An 18,413-nucleotide genomic window follows, 5' to 3' on the forward strand; every position below is an offset into this window, starting at 1 on the left:
GAGCAAATGGGAATCTTTATATTAACAGAGGCATTACTGAGGCTCCACAATGTTTTCATTTCCATTCACTGTCCTTTCTCCTTTAACCTAAGCCACATCACAAACACTTTCCACAACACCACCCTGGATTATAATAATAATAATAATAATCCACATTTGTAAAGCGCACAATCACCCGTTAGGGTCTCTAGGCGCTGGGGGCCGTCAGGAAGATTAAGCAAGCTATTGCCCAGAGTCACATGGTGCTGGGCTAACCTGCCGCCGGAGCCGGGGATCGAACCGTGATCCCCAGATTCCAGCGTCAGTCGCCCTGGCCGCGGCGCCACACCTCTTCCCTTGGATTGCAGACCTAGGGCCCTTTCTTTCACTCTTTGACTTCCCTCTAGCCAGTAACTACGTTCTCCCTTCTGCTCTCTTTCTACCTCCTTTGTCCACCTTGTCTTTATTTAGTAATTAACCCTTACTGTTCTAGGGCACGTAACCTCTCCTAGCCATTGTGTATGTGTGATACACATTTAGAGGGGAGCAGATCCCACAAGGAGCCACTATTGTAGGTAACTGCTGTTCACTGTAGGCTTCCTCCTTGAATTATGTTACATTGTTGAATAATCTTCATTTCTAAAGCATAAGATCTTTCATAGATTTACCTGCCTGAATCATTCTCCTTCATCAAGGGAAGTCCTACTGTAACTTTAGAATTGCAGTTTGAAAACCTAGCTTGCTGGTTAGGCCTTATTTTCAGGATCACTTTAGTAGCACACACATCTGTTTATGAAAGACTTGAATGTGCTTTGAGCCTCACCTCCTGCCAGAGTCCACCTCTACTCCGATTTCTACCACAGTTCGTCTGAAAGAGTCCCAGAGTTTTGCTCTTTCTTAAGTAGCACACCAAACGTATCAACTTGGATTGATACATAAACTAGTACCATGAAAAGTATAGTTTTTCAAATGTTTTTACGTTAATATGAATAGTTTAGCATAAAATCTTCCATTCGTTCCTTGCAAAATAATTAAATTACCTCTCCAATAGTTTTTACCAAATTTTGAAAATGTGAAAGCAAGCTTGACAATATGGAGCAAAGTTGCTTAAATTGATGATATTGTCTTAAAAATCACATGAACATCTAGAACAATGTTATATAATTTATCCAATGAAGCTTGTCTTTTTTTTTTTTTTTTGAAGCCCTGGACTCCGTTCCGCATTAGTCATTTAAAGACTAAGATTAATCCAAACATGCTGATGGGAAATGAACAGTCTGCTTCTGGGGGTTACGTAACACAGAAATCCTCACCCGGCCTGGACACCGAAAGGATTGACAGATTAATATCTAATTTTTGATTCTGCTGGTGCACAGCCATTCTTGGTTGGTGGAGCAATCTGTCTGGTTAATTTTTATGACAAACGAAATCCCAAATTTATGACACTTCTCGATGCTTATGTTTTTTGTTTTGATTCGCCTTCAGATGTCGATACTCTGAATTAGCTTCTGCCAAATGAGTCCTGGCCATACCCAGAACCTTGCGGGCACTATTGGCTTAATCATTGGACTTTTTTGCAGGATTATCTAACCACCAGTTCAGATAACCGGACCATAAGTGCTCTACTTTTCCACTTGGGCGACACCCCCTGTCCATTTTACGCATCTTTGTCTACTGATGCTAACCATTTGTGAATAGTAGGGTTGGGTTGTACTGTAATCATTCGGACATATCTCCCTCCTTGCGATAATCATCAAGCAGAGGCTTACTTTAACTCTCAACATCAGGATATCCAATATGCTAATACTTCATTTCATAAATTCTCTAGGACTTAGCAGCTTGCAATTGTGGTCATGGTTGGCACTATCTTCTCCACACCTTCGACATCTGGAAAAGTTCGTTTCGGCAAAATGTCAGTTGCTTTGGTGTCAAATGCAGCATGCCACTGGAGTCAAGCTATCCTGGCTGATCAGGGCTGAAAGTCCGAAGCTGGTCCTAGGATGCTTGTTTCCTGTCCACGGAGGACCTGGCCTGGCAGTTCGGGCTAGACTGTTCCTATCGGGCTCATGGTCAAGACTGATTTGCATATGGCTGGGTCCAAACTGGAATGGCATGGTGAGGAAAAAAACGATGGATTTAGGCCCAGTTCTCTGTAATGGGGTGAATGTATGATGTTGTTCTGCATTCTTTCCATCAATTGTTCTAACAATACATTTACACCTAAGGGAACGCTAAACCACCTTTGTCTATTTTTCTCCTTAATTTTTTCCATGCCAATGTCAATCTTTTTGAGACCCCGATGAAAGACTTCAGTCTCCACTCAATCCTAACAAGAGAGTCCTATAAAGTAAAGGGACATTATCAAAAAGAATGTAATCTTGGGCAACTTGGCCATCATTACTATATTTACCCTACCACAAATTGTTAGTGAAATGTTTTCTCACTTGCTCAGTTGAGTGTTTGTTTCTTTTTTTTCCTGTCCAGGTTACCCGTAAGAATTTGTTCTAGGTTCGGGATAATATCTATATCTAGAAATCTAAGCTTGAACTGTAACAATAACCTTACATCCTTTAAATTCCATGCCATTATCTCAATTTTGGACTTATTAACCAGATAACCAAAGAGTGCTACACATTTTCTATTATTTCCTGCATTCAGTGTAGAGTTATGTTGGGGTCAGTGGTATACAATTTAATAAGATTGGCATATAAAGTGAATTTATTTTCAACGTTCTGACTCCAAAGGGCTCTGTACCTTCATCCACCCTAAAAGCCTGGGCTAGGGGTTTTATTCAGAGGTCTAAAAGAAAAGGCGAGGGGGAGTGGGTGTGTATGTGACTGGTTACTCTGCAAATGGTTATTTGCATTCGTAAGTTTCCTGTAAACTAGGATCTAGACACATGTTGCTTTTTACAGCAGTTTTATTCTATCTATGAATATTGTGGGTTGGGCCCAAAGCAGACATCCCCTCCCGCAGACAGGCTTACTCAGTCAAATGCCTGGGCTGCATCGATCATTATTGCCAGTGAACTGGAATTTGAAATGGTCATGTCTTTTGAGAATATTAACAGAATATTTAAATTGTGTAATTGCCTATCTGGGATACAATCTTTCTGGGGTGTGTGTATGACAGGGTTAATTATTTTTGTGAGTCGCCATGAGAGGACACCAGCATATATTTAATAATCTCATTTCAGCAATGAGATTGGCCTGTAATACTCTGCCACCCTTGGGTCTTTATTCGATTTTTAAATCAGAGGTTGATGGCTTAATTCCATGATGTTGGATTTGCTGCTTTATTTGCATATTTTTAATTGATCAGATATTGCCATATTTGTACTTGTGTTGATTAAAATTATTTGTAAAACTCTGCCAGCAGGGCATTAGCACCAGCTGCCTTCCTGTTGCAGGACATGTTTACCTGTGCAAGAATTCCCTCTCCAATAGTCTCTTCCTGTGCAATCTATCTGATAGAGACTTCTAACTGCAGATTCCTACCTTAAAATTCCCCAGGCGTCAGGTTGGATCCTTTGTTGGATCATTTGTATGAGCAGTACCCCCTGCGCGCACCGTCGGGTAGCTTCATCCAGCTGCACGTGACATCGGCGGCGTTGGCATCTGTTACGATGTCGCGGTCACCTATATTAGCGCCACTAAGCGCGGATGCAAGTTCTTTTCTCTGTCGTTTTTTGACAGGCTTTTTGTCAACTGGAATGTCTTAGAGGAATACAGGTTTTAAACCATGTGTGCCCTGTCACCGCGCCATGTTTGATACCGATCCACACCTCGTCTGCCTTTGGTGTCTCAAGCGCGACCACAACTCGAAGTCGGACTCACTGTTGTGTCATGGCTCCGAATGCCTTGGGGGAGCGGGCTATGAAGCTCCTTGCGGCCTGGCAGTCAACACCATCCAGCGAGACTCAACTGAGGTCCCAATCGAAGAAGATGAGGTAGTGGGATCATTCTCAGAGCCCAAACACCTCTTTTTCCCACTCGAGGTCCTCAGGACACTCGGGGAAGAAGCACAAGAAGAAGTCCAAGCGGACTTCATCTTCACCTCTGCTGTCTTCTGTCGACAAGAGAGGTCAGGAGGTTTAACACTCTAGGCATGGTTCTGCACAGCCAGAGCCAATTTCTACTTTGTGCCTCCCTCCTTTTCTGGGAGCCGGAGTGACCCCTACTCAAATTAGAGTATTGCGAGGCCATGCGCAGTGTATTTGAGTGGGCTGACCCCTCCGGTAAGCCTTCGGCATCGGAGGGTCGAGGGAGGGCCCATCAGATTAGATGTCGTCTGCTCCTGCCAAGTTGTTAGTGGGGCCTCTGGGATCCGATTCCGCATCTAGGACGGTGCTGATTGTGCCAACTTGACCTTCCCCGGCGTCGGACCCGAAGTCAGTGCCTACGGAGCCGTTGGCACCCACCCACGGCTCTATCCCCATCCTTATTCCCGACGACATGGAGTCAGATCGGCGTTGTTCTATGCAGAATTCATCGCCGGTAAAACCCAGGGATTCTTTGTTGTTGCCTGAGCATTTTCTTGATTTTTCAGGCACAGGAGAGGAATGGGGGGAGAGGGTCTATGGGCCCTTAAGAACATCAGGATATGTCTGCAGAGCAGATGGACTCGTATGAGGAACTTGGGGAAGCCAGTGAACTGTACACATCCCCAGATGCTGGAATGTTCTCTCCCAACTGTGGCTATGGAGGAGGGGGCTTCTTATGCCATGGTGGTAAGGGGCTTTATAAACTAACATTAAGTTATGTCGAGGAATGTATAATTGCTTCAGAGAGTTTACATTTATCTTGATCGCCTAGTAGAACCAATCGATGGTACACAATCAACATTAATGCCCAAAAACACAATAAAAATGACTGACAGTGCAAGATATATTCGAATTCTTATGTCGTGTAAAACAATACATCTACTAATATCTTAAAGACACATGACTGTTCCACAAAATATAAGGTTACATACATAAGTGCCATATACAAGTTACATTGCATAAAATACAATCCAAATAAGACACTCGACATTATCAACAAACATAGAAAAAAATGACTTGATTGGGCATCCGTATGTCCTTAGTTTATATATTCAAACATATTTCCTTATTCTTTGGAGGTAGATATGTCAGATACTAGAACGAAACACCTATTCTTTACGTTGATGTTTCGACTCTTAATGAAGAGTGTGTAACTACAAAACATCCCACTGGATCTTCTTCAGGACTAAGGAATTTCTAAAACAGCCTGTTTTTGAGGCCTCTTATTTGCTATAGAGGAATAGGAATCGCAAAAACTCAGAAGTTCTCACTGTAGGCCGTAATTTATTATCTCTTGCGTATTGTGGAGAAAGACCTGCATCTAATTCTTTGTGCCAGCTGAGACTAAACACAGGAGCCGATTAACGCTTCCTGAACTTCATAAACCAAGTGATTTCTTAATTAGCTGATATCTCGTGCCAATCGAAAAGAAGCCACGCATCTTAATACTTTGTGTGCTGGCTTTAGACACAGGAGCTGAATAATGCTTTCTGGACTTCAACAGTCAAGTAATTTCTTCAATGGCCGGTGGAGAAGGTATCCATCAGCCTTTCTCTGCAGCATCTCAAGTCTGCTGTTAGGACTATTGAAGTCTAATGACTATTGGCTCTACGACTCATGGACACTTCTGAAGGTCAAATTTGGGGCAATGTGGAAGTAGGGCTGAAGACAAGATGAGATTTGTTTCAACTCTGCAGTTTACCGCCGAGAGAGCAAAAAAGAAATTCAAGGCCCAAATCAGACTTTGATGCTCATTTTAAATGCTGGCAGCACCTAGGGTCATCTCCTAAAAACTACCAGGGATGCCCCGTATAAAGTGGGGATGAAGATTGGGAACAAGATATGCCATAGGAGGAAGCACAAGTGCGCTTGTCTTGAAACTACTTGTGTAGACTATTTAGTGTACTGTGTTTAAAATGTATCTTAAATAATGCTTTTTCCACTAAAGATCCGTGTTAGCCTGGACATTCAACTTATTGAGGTCACTAGGTATTTTGAATTATGAGCCCTCACATAACTTGCACCTATCCCCTAAAAAGCCATTGACTGCTCAACCCACTGCACTACTGAGAATCAAGTGCTGAAGGGGTAGTACTTGGCCCAGTTACTCAGGACTCATAGTAGGTTGGTCCCCGGGACATCAAGAGAAATAGGCCACAACCCTGATGATTAGGCCCAATAGCTCGTGCTTATCGTGTGGCCCTCTGAAAGGGGCTGTGACAAACATAAAGAGTCATACATTAGGACCAAAAAACATCTTTAACAGACATTTTTTGAAAGGAATAAGAAATAGACTGAAGGACAATGCCAGCAGATGGGCTGCACTAAGCAAGGATTAAACTGCCACTGCTCTTTTAAGGTTGTCACTGGACACAGAATCGTGGAGCACTGAGCAACATTTTTTTTTTCTGAAGTGAGAACCTTTTTAAACCTTCTGAAAGCCATGTCACTCAATGTCCTGTTGGAAGAGCAGTTTGTGCCATTATTTTCTGACAGGGATCTTTTTATCTTTCAGTCAGAATGCCCTCACGATTTGTGGGTAAAAATAAACCTTTACATACCCCTCCATAATAGTTTGTATAGTCTCTCTCCCAGAGGATCATCACTCTAAAGCCTGCATCTACAGCCCGAAGATGTCCATGAGGACCCTAAAGAACAGGCAGAAGAAAAGGCTACACAGACATACTGGAAATCCTCCAGATGGTGGCTTCAGGGTACTCCAAGGCCTTCTACCGTTGCTCCTTTTACATGCACTAAGAACACTTGGAGGACTAGAGCCAAACAGAGCTTTAAGCAAGAGAAAAGATTGCTTTCCCATCCGACATCGAAGCCACTGATATTGAATGAGTACAGTGGCAAGCTGTTTACAGTCAAGGCATAGGTCGCCTTTGGTGTCAAGTCGCTCGATGTCAATACCTTTTTCAAAGTCGACACCAAAAGGTAAGGTCTCCCTCATCAGTGTTGGCGCCGCCCCAAGTGGAAAGCCATCATCTCCTTTTAAATCAATTCGACTATGAGCCTTTGAGGTCAAAAACTTTAGCATGGTCTCTTTGTTTTCTCAAGAGAAGGGTGCTGAGGTCTTATTACTCTAAGTACTCTAGAACCCCCCCCCCCCCCCCCCCCAAGCTCACCGCTGTGGTCAGTTTGTCTCAGTATGTCTCCTAACCAGTCCCAACAGAGTTCAGACTCAATGCTTTTCTAAAACACCTTCTGAATCTCCAGTAGGTGGTTCATAAATTGCAAGAGGGCCTCCAAAGCACCATTTCCAGATAGATCATTTCTGTAAACAAAACAGTTGGATTAAAATTCAAAGCTCTTTGAATCATCTAGAAAGCCCATTGAAGCAACGTTTTCTGCTGTTGCAAAATGACTCCTCACTGCTCCCTAGCCTTTAACATATAGTTCCGCTTACACCTCATCTAGCATACCTTTCCACAACAGAAATATTTAATGTTCAAAGCAGTGTCTGGAGCACCTTGAAGCCAAGCCAGTGAGAAGAATCAAACCTCTTTAGTGACGGAAAACTAGAGAAGGCTGAACTCTTCAAGCTGGTTTCCTGCTGAAGACGTTCATCAGGGGTTGTGACTTAGTAATGACAGTAATATCTGATCACTCTTTATCCATTTGCTGTATAACAATTATTTACAATTTGGAAGCTCTCACACAAAGTTGGTTAACTTAGTGGTTAGAACCTTTCTATAAATTGACATGTGCCACTGTATATAGCTCCTAATTAGATTAATCGTGTTATTCATTGCTCAGAACATCTCCTCACATGAATGTTTGAGCATATGTCACTTCTGCCAAGACTGCTTTATTTGCATTGTGCGATCCTATCGGAAAAAACTGTACGGTGGCTGGACGGATGATTCCAAACAGTTTTTTGCAGATGCTTTGTTTTTGAAGCCTCTCCTGTAAGTGATGTCTAATACTATTTATATGACTTAAAGGTTTTTGCTTAAACCATTGTATACCTGATGCTGTTTTTCTTCATCTTCCTCTTCATGGTAAGTCTATCAAAAATAGGAGAGAATTCAACAGCCTTCATAGAAACTTTTCAGTCATGCCGCTAGGTTTCATGTTGGCAGTTAAATGGGGAAAAGTTATAGCCCCATAATAAACAGAATAGGTCATGATTAAGGTGTAGAGATGCCTGTAGAACTTGTAGAGTTGAATAAATGTATGTTCGAGGCATGTGGGCTGCTGAATTTATATCTATGCATAGATTGCCGCCTAGTGTTGGGTCCGGATGATTGCACATTGTTGTCCTGGAAGAGTCTTCGAAGTATCACGAGATGGGTGGCTCCTCCCCTGGACTACAGTGCGCATGGGCATCCTCTCCATGCTCAGATTATTTTTTTCTGCCATTGGGTTTGGATGTACTTCTTAACTCACGTTCGGAATATATATTAGTTATTCTTTTTCAAGGCCTTCGGGGCGTCGGTATTGTCTTTCGTTCAGTGCCTTGTACCTCTTTCAACAGGACGTCGAAGGACTATTGCCTTTCGACACCAAAAGCCCATCGACGATGGAACGGAATCCGTTCAAGCGCTGCCCCGTTTGCAACTCGAAATATCCCCACATCGAGGTGCACCCGGTGTGCAATAAATGTCTCTCACCGGACCACGACGAGGCCAGCTGCATGGCCTGTTCCGAATTCAGATCGAAGAAAACTCTCCGTCTTCGGCGGGCTGCACGACAGTCGGCGCGGGAGTCGGCACCCGACCCAGAAAACATCTTTGGAGGTGACGACGACGAGGGTGTACAAGAGGAGGATCCAGATCAACACTCGGATCCCGCGTCGGAGCAAGACTCCAACTACAATGAGGACGAGGAAGAACTCTACGTCCATGATGAAGATATCGTCAGGACGACGACGTACAACCTATCGGAGCCGTCGACGACGACTCAAGCGAGGAGCTAGGCCCAACCGCAATAGCGGGGCCCCATAAAGACTCTTCCACGGCTCAGGTCGAGGCATCGCCGGAAGGCCTTAGCCAAGATCTTCGTCCACGTTCTCTAGTCCCGCTTCAAGGCCCGACTAAGAACATTTCCAATGAGCCATCGGTCGATCGACCACAAACAGTGGAAAAATCGAAACCGAAACAGAAAGACACGAAATCGAAACCGAAAGTGGTGAAAGCAACCATCGGCTCGACGACTTCGAAACCTACCAAGTCGAAACGTGCGCTTGACCCCTCGGAGTCGAAAGGGGGCGTCGAACCGAAGATCGGATCGACTACGCTAGTGTCGACGGTTAAGCACGTCACGCTCAAGCTGACGTCGACGTCCGGCGCCAAAGATGGCGACACTTCCAAAGGACTCGAGGCCCAAAAAACCATCGATTCGAAAATTAAGAAGCCGCTGCTAGTCAAAGCCTTCCAGCCGAAACCCAAACTCGGACCGAAGGAACAGACTGCATCGAAGCACAAGAGCTTGTCTGCTGCACAACAACAGCTCGAGTCGACGCAAGGCCTCAAGCATACGGAACTGTCGAAGGTGGTCGGATCGAAGACAACGCCTACATCGAAGCAAGTCAGTCCGTCACCGATGCTTCCGGCGCCGATAAAGTACGGACTACCACCGACAGCACGGCCTAAAACGGTTCAACCCACAAAGGCTACCGACTCATCCAAGTTACCGTCAGTAGCAGCACCCACTCAGCCTAGGACGGATGAAGTTATGTTCCAGCCACCGTCCTACGACAACCAGTCCAAACTATACATCAACTCCGAATCGGGTCGACTCACCGTTTACAAACGAAAAATCATGCCGGAAACTCCTATGGAGTCTTACAGAATACCACTAAAGAGAAAAAGGGACTCCACCACCTCTCCTGTCCTTTTTGAACCCATTCAATCACATGGGCAAGACTATACCTACTCTCCCACACCTATCACTGAGGATGTGGAGGAAGGAGACAACGAGGACCAGTTTAACTATTCCATTTATACAGATCAGGATGAGTCTCAGCCATCGGCTGACACTGTGGACCCTGATGAACCACACACCACCCCTGACACTCAGTCATATGTGGTCAAACCATCACCTACTGAAGATACTGCTGCATTTAACGCACTGATTGAAAGGGCGGCATATAACCATGATGTCGACATGCACGCCGACCCCGTGGAGGAAGACTTTCTCTTTGATACATTTTCAACGTCAGAAAGATCTATCAAGACTCTGCCTATGCTCAAAGGTGTGCTCAAATATGCAAGCGACATTTTTAAAGAGCCCACTAAAGCAAGGGTGGTGAACCTCAGAATTGAGAGGAAGTACCGGCCTGCGCCTGTAGACCCTACCTATATCAAGGGCCAACTCCCCCTGGACTCCTTGGTGGTGGCTAATGCTCGTAAAAGAGCGAACTCTCAAACAACTGGTGATGCTCCTCCTCCGGACAAAGAATCCAAGATCTTAGAAGCATCTGGGAAACGTGTCGCAGCTCAAGCTGCTAATATTTGGAGGATCTCCAATACACAAGCCCTGTTAGCAAGATATGATAGGGCCCACTATGACACGTTAGAACAGCTAATGCAACACCTGCCAGATACTTATAAGGAGGGAGCAGAAATGCTTATACAAGAGGGGAAGTTGATCTCAAATGCGTCCATTAAGTGCGCGTTAGATGCAGCTGACACAGCAGCTAGGGCCATAAACACTAGAGTAATGCTCAGAAGGCATGCCTGGCTCCGCATCTCTGGTTTCAAGTCTGAAATCCAAACTACTCTACTTAACCAGCCAGTTAACCCTGACTTCCTGTTTGGTCCAGAGGTAGACACCACTCTGGAAAAGATCAAAAAAGTCACTGAAACTGCAAAATCCATGGGAGCTCTGCAGTCTCAACAGTTCAGGGGCGGTTCCTTTCGTCGCTCCGGTAACAGGGGAGCTTCTAGAGGACAAGTGTCGCAACAAGCCCAATACACCAAGGGAGGCACACAAACCACCTATAACAAGAACAATAGGGGTGGATACCGAGGGAACAGCACCAAGGGCAGAGGACGTGGAAATAATAACGCCAGATCCTCCGCCGCAAACAAACAGTGTCGTCTTGTCACTGCCCCCCGACCATACAACACCGGTCGGGGGGAGACTTCAGCAGTTCCTGCCAGTCTGGGAAAGCATTACCACGGACAGGTGGGTGAGACAACTTATACATCACGGTTATTGTCTGGAGTTAACATCCACTCCACCCAACATACCCCCAAGGCACTGTCCTATGTCCGCAGAGCACATGCACTTATTGCAGCAAGAAGTCATCTCCATGCTGCAAAAAGGGGCCATAGAACTCGTGCCTTTAGACCACGAGTGGAGAAGTGTGGCTCAGGGGTTAGAGGCGGCAGACCCGGAAGCTGAGATCGGCCCTGGACCAGGGTTCAATTCCCCGCCTCGGCGGGTCTTGGGCTCATAAAATTCCACGGACTCGATAATTCTCGCTCCGGTGCCTTCTCGACTCACAGGTTCACACTCTGCGACTCTGGGCAATAGCTTGCTTAATCTCCACAACGGCCCCTCGCGGCGGGATGCCTGGCTTTCACCTTGTGGATACCCTGCCGGGGTTATCTCACAGGGGAATACCAGGATGGGTTCCCTAAGCAAGCGCTTAGATACCGACCTCGGTCAGTGATTTGCGCTATATAAATACATGTACATTTACATTTACAACAGGGTACAGGGTTGTATTCACTGTACTTCTTAATCCCAAAGAAAGACGGGTCTCTCAGGCCCATTCTAGACTCAGACCCTTAAACCAATACATCCTATCAGAACACTTTCACATGCTCACTTTACAGCAAGTTCTACCATTGCTCAGTCAGGGGGATTTCCTAGCAACCCTAGATCTGAAGGATGCCTATTTCCACATTCCCATTCACAGGAAATATCTCAGATTCACCATCAACGACCAGTATTACCAGTTCAAGGTCCTGCCTTTCGGGGTCACTACAGCCCCCAGAGTATTTACAAAGTGCTTGGCGACAGTGGCCGCGCATCTTCGGAGGCAACACATCCATGTCTATCCGTATCTAGACGACTGGCTTGTCCAGGCAAAATCAGCCCAACAGTGTGCCAGCCACATGTCCCGACAATTCACCTCCTACACAGTCTAGGATTTTCACTGAATTACCAAAAGTCTCATCTTCAACCCGCACCTGTACAACAGTACCTAGGCGCAGTGATAAACACTCTCACTGCCACAGCGCAGCTGAACTCAGCGAGAGTCAATGGCATGCAGGTGCTGATTCAAAAATTCAGGCCACAACACTCACTCCCAGCGCAAGTGTTCATGCAACTGATAGGCATGATGGCCTCCTACATCTTTATAGTCCCTCACGCGAGGCTACACATGCGTCCGCTTCAGGAATGCTTAGCGCGCCAGTGGAACCAGGCTCATGGACAGCTAAAAGACCTAGTGTTGGTGACCGGTCGTGCGTACAACTCTCTGCATTGGTGGAACACACAAAACCTTTGCAGGGGACGACCGTTCCAAGAGCCTGTACCACAGGTAGTGCTAACAGCGGACGCATCTCTCCAGGGATGGGGAGCTCATGTCCTTCATTATATGTGCAGGGACTGTGGACCACGCAGCAGAAAAGGTTGCACATCAACCTACTGGAGCTGATGGCAATCTTCATGGCGATGAAGGCATTCAAGTTGCATCTCTGCAACAAAGTCGTGCTGATCCGGACGGACAACATGACTGCAATGTATTACATTCAGAAGCAGGGAGGGACACACTCTCCACAATTGTCACACCTGGCACAGTGCATGTGGAAGTAGGCCATTCAAAGGAACATGTTCCTCATGGCGGAACACCTCCCAGGCAGAGACAACCAGATGGCGGACCTGCTCAGCAGACACAGCCATCAAATGCACGAGTGGGAGATACATCCCTCAGTGCTCCAACCATATTTCCAGCGGTGGGGTCATCCAGAGATAGACCTATTCGCCACACAAGAAAACGCAAAATGCCACACCTTCGCCGCCAGGTTCCCACACCTGCAGTCTCAGGGGAATGCGATATGGACGAACTGGTCGAACAGATTTGCGTACGCTTTTCCTCCAGCACCACTCATACCGCTGGTGGCACGCAAACTGAGGCAGCACTCCATGACACTCATCCTGGTTGTCCAACGTGGGCAAGGCAAGCATGGTACACCACGTTCCTAGAACTTTCAGTGGTGCCCCACCAGCGCCTAAAGCTCACACCCAGTCTCCTCACGCAGAGCCATGGAGACATTCAGCACCCAGATCCGCAACAGCTGAGCCTTGCAATATGGCTCCTGAAGTCATAGTTTGGCTACCTCAACCTGCCCCCTGACTGTATGGATATCATCAAGGAGGCTAGACGACCTACCACCAGAGCATGCTATGCGGCAAAATGGAAGCGTTTTGTCATCTATTGTTCCAATAATGACATAAATCCACTGGATGCTTCCACGCAAAACATCATGTTATTTACTGCACCTATACAGATGCAATCTAGCGTATAGTTCCATCAGGATACATTTAGCTGCAATGGCAGCTTATCTCCAAAATAGACAGCACCTATCCCTTTTCAGAGTGCCGGCCATTAAAGCTTTTATGGAGGGACTCAAAAGAGTCATTCCTCCAAGACACCCGCCTTCACCTGTCTGGAACCTCAACATAGTCCTCACCAGGCTCATGGGTCCACCATTTGAACCTCTTCACTCTTCTGAGATACAATTTCTCACATGGAAAGTGGCTTTTCTGGTGGCGATCACGTCGCTAAGACGGGTTAGTGAGCTGCAGGCCCTCACTATTCAGGAGCCTTTCATTTAAATTCATGCTAATAGGGTAGTGCTGCGTACCAACCCTAAATTTATGCCCAAGGTAGTCTCACAGTTCCACATTAACCAAACAATTGAACTACCAGTATTCTTCCCAAATCCTGATTCAGTAGCAGACAGAGCACTACACACACTGGATGTTAAAAGGGCTCTCCTGTATTACATAGACAGGACTAAAGATTTCAGGAAAACTAAACAACTGTTTGTTGCCTTCTCTCCACAGCACAAGGGCAACCCAATTTCCAAATCAGGTATAGCCATATGGATTGTTAAGTGCATCCAGATCTGTTATCAAAAGGCTAAACGCACATTAACAGTTCCCCCAAGAGCGCATTCCACACGCAAGTTAGGGGCATCCATGGCTTTCCTAGGTAACATTCCTCTAGAGGATATATGTAGAGCAGCCACGTGGACCACCATACACACATTCACCAAACACTACTGCGTGGATGTACACTCAAAACAGCAAGCTGCTGTAGGTCAAGCTGTTCTCAGAACTCTTTTTCAGACTGCTGCAGCTGGCACGGGCAACCGCCGTTAGGGAGGGTACTACTATTTATTCTATGGATAGATATAAATTCAGCAGCCCACATGCCTCGAACGGAATATGCTACTTACCAGTATGCATCTGTTCTTGGCATGTAGGGCTGCTGACATTTATATCGCCCGCCCCCCTCCCCGGTGCCTGTCGCAGCTTTAGCACTCAGAATTATTCTCAAGCATGGTCATCACTTACTATATCATACTCCATCTCTGCCACAATGGCGAAAAACAATGTGAGCATGGAGAGGATGCCCATGCGCACTGTAGTCCAGGGGAGGAGCCACCCATCTCGTGATACTTCGAAGACTCCTCCAGGACAACAATGTGCAATCATCCGGACCCAACACTAGGCGGCGATCTATGCATAGATATAAATGTCAGCAGCCCTACATGCGAATAACAGATGCATACTGGTAAGTACCATATTTCTTGTATGTTCTGCGATCACCAGCCTAACAATTGTTTCAGTCTACTTACATTCATACTTTGACATATTATCTCTCACCAGAAATGGAAACTTCCTTTTGAACGGCAAGGTGACACTGGCTCCATGCTAATGGCAAAACTGAAAGTAAGTATGTTATTGATTCCGGCATATTTTTCCTTCCTACCCATCATGGTTTGCTAAAGATAGTTCTCTTGAACAGACCGTTTCTTTTCAGTCAGTTTTACATGTCTGATGCAGAGCATGTAATTAGTGGAAAATGGACATATGCAATTAGATGCAGAACCTGGTGCCTAAATCTTGTTAAACTACACATTGTAGTTCCTTGATAGCATGTCAATAGTGGGTCTTTGATGGTAAGCAGATTGTCTCATAGACTTATCTGGCAGGTGTGTGCTGTTTCTATAGATCACCCATTGGGTTGGGAGAGAATGTGGCCTAATGGCTAGGGTGGTTGACCTCGGAGCTGGGGAACCTGGTTCGAGTCTCGGCAGGGACCCTCAACATTCTGTGATTCTGGGTAAATCTCTCAATCTCCCCGTGCCTAACAAAAATGAATGTGTCCATCTGTAATGTAACTGGTGCTCATGTAAAGTGATCTGATACCTTCAGGTCTAGTTTGCGCCTTATTAAACTCCACAAAAAAACATGATAATCCAGTATTGGGTTATCTTTCATAGATTCACATACCTGAATTATTCCCCGTCGTCGATATGGGAGTCCCACAGTAAATAATCAGGCAGTGCTTAACAAATTTCATAGGCTATAATGGCCTGAAGCCATGTTAATAGCCTATCTATGTAATACCTTTTTTAAAAAGGACTTGTAAACTTGCTGTGAGAAGTTGGCCTGATGTGCAGTGCTCACTATTCTAGTGATCACTATATATCAGTCCAAACAACCCTTATTGATGATTGGTTGTAAGTCAACCTTATAGACCAGCTATCCTAGTAGCATGGATACGAGCAGTCTAAGGCTAAGACTCTGGAGGGCGTGTTAAGCCAGCTGTTTTACCATCACATTACCCCTTGAACACCCAGTGAAAGGACACCACACAAGTGTTATGAAAATAAACAATGTATTTATTAGAATCACAACAACCCTGTACTCTTTATGAGGACAGGGTGCTAGGCACACAACAAAACTCTTACGAAAATACTTAAGTTAGCACAGTATACACAAATGCCCGAGGGGCACGAAAAACCATATACTCTAAAAGTGGAATGCGAAATTACTAGCAGGTAAGTACAGTACTAATAGGCTTTGGAATCGCTAGGACTTGACTATGGAATCGTTAATTACTTCTAGGAGGCCTAGGGGACTCGGGTGCAGAGTGTGCACTCTCACGCGGGATGCGGGACAAAGTCTATGGAAGCTAGTAACGCTAAAGTTAGTGTTCACGGGCGAACCCGACCTGGTAGGGAGAAAACGACAGTGGATCCTGACCCTTGGATAGTGAGGCTATGCTGGGGCACCGAAATGCCGAAGTTACCTAGCCCAGGGGCTGCAGCTGTATAGGTCTCCAAAGACGTCGGGAATCCTCGTTGCCGGACCAGGAGCCTGGAAGAAAGATGCTGGCAGGCGACCAGTGAAGATAGTTCGAGTTGATCCAAGCCTGGATCTGGAAGATGGATGACACCTGAAAGCAGAGGGGACCAAGTTCGTGACTACTAGCCAGTAGTCAGTGGGCACCAGGAGGGCACCGGATGGTAGTCACCTCGACTAGGTGAGTGGGCGACGCTGGCTCTGCAGATCTCACGGACCAGGAGGCGTTGTCGGCGACCAGGATGGAGAGGCGAGCTGTCCCACGATGGATGAAGCTGTCGGCGTCGAAGTTACCCAGGAGTGGGCAACAAGCCTTGGCTAATTCAAGCCCACGCGGTGGACTCAAAATGGCGTCTTGAGTGGACCAGGAGGGTCCGGGGTGCTCCTCTTCTGGAAGGGAGCAAGGGCCAGTCTGGAGCAACCAGACCAGCAGCAGTGATGTCGTCGGGCGTCGTTCAGAAGACCACAAGCCAGCGGGCTAGTAGCCAAACAACGCGGTGAGCAGCAAAAAGCAGAAGGGCCCCACGCCGATCGTGGAGATGCTGGGGGGCTGCTCTTCGGTGCTGGAGCTGCTCAGGGTCGGGGCTTCTCGGACCCCAAAGCACTCACCAGGAAATTACTCGGCGGGCTTGCTGTACAGAAGTCGTGCAGTCTTGGCAATAGTCGGTCCCTTGAGGTCTCGTCGCACTCACGGTTCTCAGCTTGGCTGTAGAGGTGAGTAGAGGTCGGAGGTGCCAGGGAAGCCGGGTCTTGTCGAGCTGGGCAGTCGGATTCCGGAGGAAGGACTTACAGCAGACCGCAGTGTTCTTGCGATGGTGCCTGCGGATGCAGGGTGACTACTCCTTAGCCACAAGGGAGAATCTTGAAGAAGGAAATCTTGAAGTCCTTTCGTAGAAAGTCGGGTCTTGATTCCAAAGATGATCTGATTTGGAAGGGGGCCAGTCCCTACCTTTATCTGAGAAAAGGGGGCTGGCACGCGACTAGGTCCTGCCCTATGGGTGGGACCAGGAGGGGGGTGGTTACACCCACTTCCTTGGCGGGCTTTTCCCCAGCACAGGGTCTGGAGTGTCCCTGGAACTGGTTCAAGCCAGCCTATGCACAGTGAGCACCGGGGTGCCACGTGCAGTCAACTTCCTCTGAAGCCCTGCCTGCCTACCTACAATACACAAAATCCTGTCTGGGACGGTGCTAGCACCGCCCCTGGCAGGAAACCCTTTGTCCTTATCTCCTGCTCTGGGAGGACTCCCAGCAGCAGGAGGGCAGACTTGTGTCTCGGTGGCAGCATCCATTTTGTGGAGCTGAGGCGCTGTTTGACTTTAACCGGGGTTAGGGGTTACATACATGTCGTGTCCCTCTAGAAGGGTGGAATGCTAACCCCGTCGCCAGAATTGGCGAGGGGTTAGTATTCCAATTCGTATGACACCTTACTCGACATGTTTTGATAAAGCGATACCAGAGTTGGCATATAACCGCGAGGATTATAATGCACTTAAGAGTATATGGTATGCGATATCATGGAAACGGCTAAGGGATAGATCCCGAAAGCCGCAGACAGGCTCAGCTCATGCCAGAGCACCATCTCACACGATTCCAAGCACTCTGCCTTCAGGATTGTTAAGGCCTGCCATAGGAGTGACTGATAGGAGATCTGTGTGTCCATTTTGGGGTTAGATATAGGTATACTATATCTAAAGCAAAGGGTGATTACACCACCTTGCCCCAGCTGTCAAGCAGCCAGTTGTGTCAGATTTGGATGGCCAGCCAGGGGTGGCATAATACATGCTGCAGCCCCTGGTAGGCCCTAGGTACACCTATGCCCTGGGTACCTAAGGTACACTGTACAGGGACTGATAAGGTGACCCAGTATCCAATTTAGATATGTACCTAAGGTACATGGAATCCATTTTACAGAGAGAGCAGTAGGCCTGGGGTCCTGATTAGCAGGGCCCCAGGTCAACTAAGTCAGAAAACCAGCATAACACCAGGCAAAGTTGGGGGCAACCATAGTCAGGGATCTACCTTCCTACACTTGCCGATTTGTAGAGCGCGA

The 18,413-nt window shown here is 46.7% G+C and overlaps 1 protein-coding gene across 13 annotated transcripts in view; it reads left to right on the forward strand.

Moving 5' to 3' along the window:
• The window catches only part of MBD1 (methyl-CpG binding domain protein 1), a 1,384,891-nt gene that overhangs the window by 592,101 nt on the left and 774,377 nt on the right, over positions 1–18,413 (forward strand). For all 13 annotated transcript variants that reach the window (XM_078664741.1, XM_078664738.1, XM_078664739.1 and 10 more), the window contains one exon: positions 14,882–14,944. In XM_078664741.1, coding sequence (XP_078520867.1) covers positions 14,882–14,944 — 63 coding nt within the window. The remainder of the gene's footprint in view (positions 1–14,881; positions 14,945–18,413) is intronic.

This window comes from Lissotriton helveticus, chromosome 10 (assembly GCF_964261635.1).
Source record: "Lissotriton helveticus chromosome 10, aLisHel1.1, whole genome shotgun sequence".
NCBI classification, from domain to species: Eukaryota; Metazoa; Chordata; class Amphibia; order Caudata; family Salamandridae; genus Lissotriton; species Lissotriton helveticus.